The 6,659-nt window shown below is 56.7% G+C and overlaps 1 protein-coding gene across 2 annotated transcripts in view; it reads right to left on the bottom strand.

Moving 5' to 3' along the window:
* Positions 1-5,961, bottom strand: part of SYVN1 (synoviolin 1) — an 8,285-nt gene extending 2,324 nt beyond the window's left edge. The window contains exons 1-14 of one of the 2 annotated variants that reach the window (XM_017537127.2): positions 5,239-5,961; positions 4,268-4,416; positions 3,980-4,072; positions 3,742-3,894; positions 3,552-3,600; positions 3,062-3,165; positions 2,314-2,440; positions 2,118-2,217; positions 1,976-2,041; positions 1,764-1,880; positions 1,504-1,667; positions 1,094-1,222; positions 843-1,016; positions 481-667 (exon numbers count right to left, since the gene is read on the bottom strand). In XM_017537127.2, coding sequence (XP_017392616.1) covers positions 481-667; positions 843-1,016; positions 1,094-1,222; positions 1,504-1,667; positions 1,764-1,880; positions 1,976-2,041; positions 2,118-2,217; positions 2,314-2,440; positions 3,062-3,165; positions 3,552-3,600; positions 3,742-3,894; positions 3,980-4,072; positions 4,268-4,399 — 1,595 coding nt within the window. In that variant the 5' untranslated portion in view covers positions 4,400-4,416; positions 5,239-5,961. The remainder of the gene's footprint in view (positions 1-480; positions 668-842; positions 1,017-1,093; positions 1,223-1,503; positions 1,668-1,763; positions 1,881-1,975; positions 2,042-2,117; positions 2,218-2,313; positions 2,441-3,061; positions 3,166-3,551; positions 3,601-3,741; positions 3,895-3,979; positions 4,073-4,267; positions 4,417-5,238) is intronic. The other variant, XM_017537129.1, reaches the window with a different exon arrangement.
* Between the last annotated feature and the right edge of the window lie 698 nt (positions 5,962-6,659).

Below are 6,659 nucleotides of genomic sequence, written 5' to 3'. Positions count from 1 at the left end.
AAAAAAAAAAAAAAAAAAAGAATTAAGACCCCTTTATTCAAATAATGTGAGAGGTTAAAAGCAAGTGAGTGATGGGACCAGCGCTTAAACTTGGGATGGTTCCAAGTGACTTCCTATTTTTCGCTCCCTCAGTTTGAGGGCAGCAGTTGCCAATCCATGGGTGTTACCATATCTCAGGAGAATATCGTGATAAATTAAAGCACTACAAATTCTGAATAATTTGACTTTAGAAAAATAAAAAAGAGTAAACTCCAAGGTCAGCTCTCAAATAAACATCACTCCCACTTAGCTCCGGATATGCTTTCTGGAGTGGGAAGAGAGACAGGCACCAGGAGTTGCCGAGAACTTCTCGAGACCCTGGGAGGGCCTGTAGACGGGTAGCCTGAACCAGCAGGTGTCAAAGGCCAAGAACCACTGCTGGGGACCTCTTAGCAGCTCCACTCCCACCAAACCCACTCTGCTTCCCCTGTGCAGACACACCCCAAGGAGGCCAGCACAGTGAGGTACTGGTTGATCTGCAGCATGGCGGCGTCCAGCAGTGTGTGGATGTTACGCAGGCTCTGCAGCCGGGCCTCCAGGTGCTGCCGCTCATGGCCCTCCAGAGCTCGAAGCTCCTCTGGGGTCAGCCCAGCAAAGCCCGCAGGGGGCACAGGCATTGGGGGGAAGGCTGGAGAGAGGGGGAGAGGGAGGGGGAGGGGGAGAGAGGGAGGGGGAGAGAGAGAGAGAGAGAGAGAGAGAGAGAGAGAGAGAGAGAGAGAGAGAGAGGGGCTCAGTCTGGGCTGCTTCTGGGGCCAGATACCAACCTCACCCCCAAGAAGAACCCAGAGAGTGGCCCAACTTACCAAAGGGTGGAGGCAGAGGCATGCCCATCCAGGGAGGAGGGAAGGGGAAGCCAGGGGCAGGGCCAGCCTCTGGGGCAGAGCTAGAGCCTGAGCTGGATGGTGTAGCAGAAGCAGCAGGAGCACTGGTGCCAGCAGCTGTGGTTGTGGCTGCTCCGCTGGGCCGAGAAACGGCTGCTGAAGAGCAGGAACAAGTTATCAGTGAGTGTTCCATCCCTGCCACCCTCTGGCTGTCACAGTACCCAAAGGCTCACCTGCACTGGTGGATGGAGGGGCCACAGCCTCTCCTGAGCTGGGGGGTGGCGGGACAGGTGGAAAGGGGCCCATGGGGGGCCACAGTGGGAACATGCCTGGAGGAAAAGGAGGCAGGAGGCCCTGGGGGACTGCAAAGACAAGACAGAGGTGAGAAAAGGACCAAGTGGACACAGAACCAACTCCCAGGCAGGGGGGCTGGCTACTGGGAGCTCTGTCCTCTGTTCCCAAGGTCCTGAGCTCAGCACTGGTCACACTGACTGCAAGCATCTATTTCTCATCTTTTCACCCCTCCCTAGTCCAGACTGAGACACTGGAGGACAGGGACTCTCCAATTTCCCAGCATCTTCCATACCCATCCCAGGGCAAGTACCCAGTGGTGTGCTGGATAGCCAGACAAGAGGACACTCACAGTTGGGGGGCTGAGGCAAAAGTGGTGGGGGATGGGGGGCAGGGGGTGGCCCCTGATCCGCAGGCTCCGGGGGTGGTGGTGACTGGGCTGGTAGCGATGCCCGAAGGACATCCATACGGCAGGTGGGGCAAGTCTGCTGCCGCTGGAACCAGGAGCGCAGGCAGCTGGGGGTCAAGGCCAGGCAGAGGTCAGCAGGTCCCTAGGGGCCTGCCTTCTGGGGCCTGTGCCCTGCTGTGCAGGCTCCCCAGGGCCCCTCCCACCTGGTGTGGAAAATGTGGTTGCAGGGCAGTCTCTTGGCACCAGTCACCATCTCTTCTCGGCAGATGATGCAGACATTGTCCATTGCCTGGAGTTCCTCTGGGGTGGCATCTGGATACCTGGTTAGGATGGCAGGGAATGTGTCAGGTCCAGCGCTGGAAGCAGAGGGACCCAGGACAGAGCTTGGGACAGCAGCCATGACAAGCCTACTTACAGTGTGTTCATGTTGCGGATGGCCCGGCGAGACATAATGGCATCTGTCACAGCTTTCTTGAACTGTCTGAAAGGACAGTCAGTGAAAGCAGGGAAAGGGAAGGGATTGCATCAGGAGGATCGGGGGAGAGGGCTAGGCTTACCTCATGGCCAGGTACATGGGCCGGATGGCAAAGAGTGGGAAGGTGTGCACCTTGATCATGATGGTCATGAAGGCCATGTATAGCAGAACCTTGATGAAGCCTGTGGGGAGGGGATGCAGAGAGCAGCAGGTCACAGGGCCTGGAGGCAGAGTGCGGGGTGCTGATCCAGGTCAGGAGAGGCCCAGCCTCCTCTCACCTGTAAACAGCTCCGTGTAGAGCATGTACACAGCCTTGTTGTCCCAGGGGTTCTCACTCTGGAGGTCCACGGAGTGCAGCACATACTTGATGAAGATGGTAAGCACCATCGTCATCAGGATGGCGTACTGGAGGGAGAGGGGGGCGAGGGGATGTAAACACACAGCTCCCCGGGGCCTCTGTGCAGCAGGTGCAGTGGTACAATCACAGGCTCTGGACACACCCGGGGTCGTCCTAGCTCCTCCACTCGCTAGCTGTGACTTTTGGCAACGCGATGAACCTCAGTTTACTCGTCTATAAAATGACAGAATTAACTATTCCTTTATAACAATATTGTCTTGTTGAGTAAGAGATGCAGGTCAGGAGCTCAGCACAGGGCCTGGTGTGAAATTCACACTCAACAAATATGAGTTGTCACTGAACACATTCTCCCCCTGCCAGGGACGTGTCTCCAATTGTCCATCAAGCTAATCCTCTCCTGTCCATTACCAGCTAGCTCTGGCATGAGCCTCCAGGAACCCTCCCCTGAACCCCAGTTTGGGGCTCCTCCTTGGCCCTAGCCTTTGTGCTCTTCCCCAGTCACACAGAAGTGAGTGTGTGGAGGGCAGGAGCCATATCTCATCACTGCCCCTTGGTGGCCAGCACATGTTGGCCACATAGCAGGTGCTGAGGAAGGGTCTGTTGGGTTATTCAAGGCACATGTGGGGTCACCTCGAGCTTGTCCTCTCAACCTCCCAGCCCAGTCTTACCTCAAAGCCAAACACCAGCTGCACAGAAGCCCCTCGGGTCAGGATGCTGTGATAGGCATGGCTGACGAAGAGGAAGTCCAGGATACCCAGGAGGAACATAAGAGCTGTGGGGACCCCCATAAATGGGGGGTAGGTGGGATCAGCCCAGGGCCCAACAGCTATTTAATGCTCTAGGACAGTCCTACCCTCAAGCCCTCCATGGCCCCAGGAACCTAGTCAGGTGGGCACACACCACTGAACCTGGCCCTCTGAGAACTCCCTGGGGGAGGGGGAGTTGTTGGGGCTGCCCAGATTGCAGGTGAGGAGGCAAGGGCTGAGGGCCCAGGCAGTTGAGAAGCCCTGGAGTGGAACAGGACAGAGACTATGCAAATTAACTTCCTAAATTATCTTTCCTGTACAGCTGTGGGCTAAGGGGGTAGCCTGTGCTCTGGAGTACAGGTCCACGGTTCACGTTCCAATCCTTCCCTCCCCTCCCCTGAATCTCACTCACAGACAATGCGGCAGTGAAAGAGCCAGGAGATGTTGGGGCTGCGTTCCATCTGAGGCAGAGCACAGAGGGGGCCTGTCAGGAAGCCTGGGGGCTCACCTCAGATCCCCAACCCAGCCCTCCCTGCTCAAGCCTGCCCACCGGCCACTCCCTGGCTTCCACCTGCTCCGGAGAACCCCCTGACTCGACTCACAAAGTCCACACGGTCCTCAGCCAGCCAGTGGAAACATTTGAGGAAGAGAAGGAGAGTGAAGAGTGCAACAAAGCGGGGGCTGAAGTCATCCCGAAAAACGGTGAAGGCCAAACAAGTCTCTGTGACAGCGTACCAGGAACGTTCCAGAAGGTGCTGGGGGCCAGGCAGGAAATAACATGGATCCTAAACATCCTCTCCCAGTACCCTACCCTCATCTTTGGGGCCGCCGCCATCTTACCTCCATCTCTGCTGCCCTCAGCTGCCCAAAGAACACCTTGCCCATCACCTTGCCCAGGAGGAAGACAAGGACAAAGGCCTGGATGTACAGGACCTAGGAGTGGGGAGAGGTTGTGGTTTGAGGTCACTTTCCATTTTCTTCTGCCTGGAACTCATCATTCAGTATCCTCCATATCCTCATCACAGTTTATTCAAACTTAGGCAGCTGGTGGCTACTTCCCTACTTATGTGATATCTAGCCCCGCCCCTGGCCCAGGAAGACTCCTCCCTCCCTGAGCCCTGAACTCACAGCCATGCTGGGGCTGGACTTGGTCAGGTACACCACAGTGGGGTAGAACTGGTGTTTGAGGTAGTAGGCGTGAGCCACCACGGCCCCGGTCAGCGCCAGGCTGGCCGCCATCATCACTGCCGTGCGGAACATTGCCCTGGCCCGAAGACCTGCATGGGGCAAGAAAACTTATGTGATGCTCATGCTGTGCAAAACAGCGCGGTGCCTGGTACAGCCTCAACAGGAGAAAGGGGGGAAATCACATTTCTCTCTCGAAATCATCGAACCAAGAATAGCTTACCCTCCCCCATTTTACAAATAAGACTCGAAGGGGTTAAGTGATCAACTGACGCAAGGCCTGGAACCTGGGTCAGTCTTGTTTCAAATCTAGGGCTCTTTCCACGCTGCCTGCCAAGCCGCCTCCTCTAGGGAGGTGAGGAGGAAAAGCTGCAGTGTTGGAGGAGGGGGAGCTGCACCGCTGACCCTCCAGTGGAGGAGCTGGGATGGAAGTCAACAGCAGATCTGCTCCAGGGGCGGGAACGCGCGGCCAGGGCTGAGAGCAGCCAAGGCACAGGGGGATGCAGACCGGGTAGGCGACAGCGCCGGTGACAGCTGTGTTAGGTTGGGCAGTTCGGACGCACGCCCCGTGGGAGTGGGCGGGGAACGTCAGCCTGGAACCCTGGGGTCCCCCGACCCCCGGAGTGGTGTCAACTCAGGGCACTACAGGAACGGCCAGCCGGCAGAGCAGCGGCGGGACGGGAGGAGCCGGGTCGCCCTCGCGGCCTCGCATCTGTGAGCACCAGGAGTTGCGAGCGTCGCAGGCAGGGTCCAGGCTCCAGCAGAGCGGCCGCACCGGCGTCTGAGGTCTCCCGCCAGCTGACAGGCCGAAAGCGGGCGGCAGGGCTGAGGGGCGCGCCGACCCCAGAGACCTCAAGGGGAAGGTTCGGGTCCCGACCCCGACCACAACTCAGGCCCGACTTCGCCCCACTCACCAGGAACCCAGGGCCGCGAGCCCGCTCAATCCGCGCGACTGCGGCGGCCGCTCCGGTTAACAACACTCCCCACCCCCTGCGAACCGGAACTTCGAGGGTCAGACACCTCACTTCCGGCTGCGCGGGGCGCGGCGTGGGTCGTACCAAGTGGGTCCTGCTCTGGCTCGCACTGCGCTCTACGTGGGACCATGGCAGTGGTGTTACCACCGTATCTGGGGCTCGTGTCTACGGGAAATGGCTGGGAAAGATATGCGAGAGTTGGTCAGAAGGTAATAGGGCAACAGGGGGAATTTGGGCCCCCGTATTATTTATTAGTCACAGATGGTACGGCCCCTGTTCTGAGTGGCCTCCGCCAAGTGGGGGACTCGGTCCCGCTAGCGGCTGGGAGGTGGAGCCGTGTGCGGGCTGTACCACCTGGAGGGGGGAGTAGGCCAGGGACAGACTGTACAGGCCTAAGGAGAATGAAATGTTTTAAGAGCCTCAATTTAGGGAGAGTCACAACAGTTTGACAAATAAGGTGCTCTGAGAGAACTGGATGCGGAAGACAAAAATTTGTCTTCTCCATGATCCCCCCCAAATTGTGTGGGAGTGAGTTGGGTCCCGTGGCTGCCACTGATTGGTTGCGATAAAGTTACGCGGACCAATAAGAAAAAGAAAGTACCTTTGCTGGCCTGTAGAAAGGGGAAAGCAGGTGAGTGGTTGTTAGGGGCGGACAGCTGTGTTGCCTAGGTCCGGGTCCCACCCTAGTTGGCTGAGAGTAGGGAAAGCGCAGTCCGTGGGCGGGTGATCCCTCGCTGGCCTCCAGGGTTATTTGGCGCACCAGGACAGGGAGGGGCAGCCAGGTATACCCGGGACAGGGAGATTAATTTCTGCTAATCTTGGGATGGAAGTGTTCTGTTCAAGGAATTGACTGCAGCGAAGCAGGTCTGCCCCCATCTCAGTGTGTGGTTTTGCTATCCGTGTATAGTTCAGCTCAGAGCCATAAGCAAGACCCGCACTGGTCCTGGGCTGCACTGTATTTTCGTTCGTGTCTGGGTCGCAGCCAACTAAGCCCGCTGATTAACAACATGGAGCTAATGCATCCACTTTGTTCCTTGCGTTTTCCTCCGTCATCTCATTTAATCTTCAATCACCAAGGTTTATGAGCTAAGGGGTGCTACCCACCCCCTTTAAACTGGGGCAGTTGAGATTCAGAGGCTTAACAAAACCTGTCCTAGGGTTGGCACCAGGTCTGCCTGCCTCTAAATCTCTGTGCTGTTCGTCTCAGCCATCTTCCCCGCCACCTGTTGACCTGACAGTTTCAGCTTATAACCAGTCAGAGTTTGCGTCCTGTAAAGCCACGTATAACTAACTTTTCTTTTTTTCTTTTTTCTTTTCTTTCTTTCTTTTTTTTTTTTTTTTTTTTTTTTTTTTTTTTTTTT

This window comes from Cebus imitator, unplaced genomic scaffold (genome assembly GCF_001604975.1).
Source record: "Cebus imitator isolate Cc_AM_T3 unplaced genomic scaffold, Cebus_imitator-1.0 Scaffold102, whole genome shotgun sequence".
In the NCBI taxonomy this organism is placed as follows: domain Eukaryota; kingdom Metazoa; phylum Chordata; class Mammalia; order Primates; family Cebidae; genus Cebus; species Cebus imitator.
Note: the sequence above shows the minus strand (reverse complement) of the source record. Positions and strands in the feature narration are given on the sequence as shown.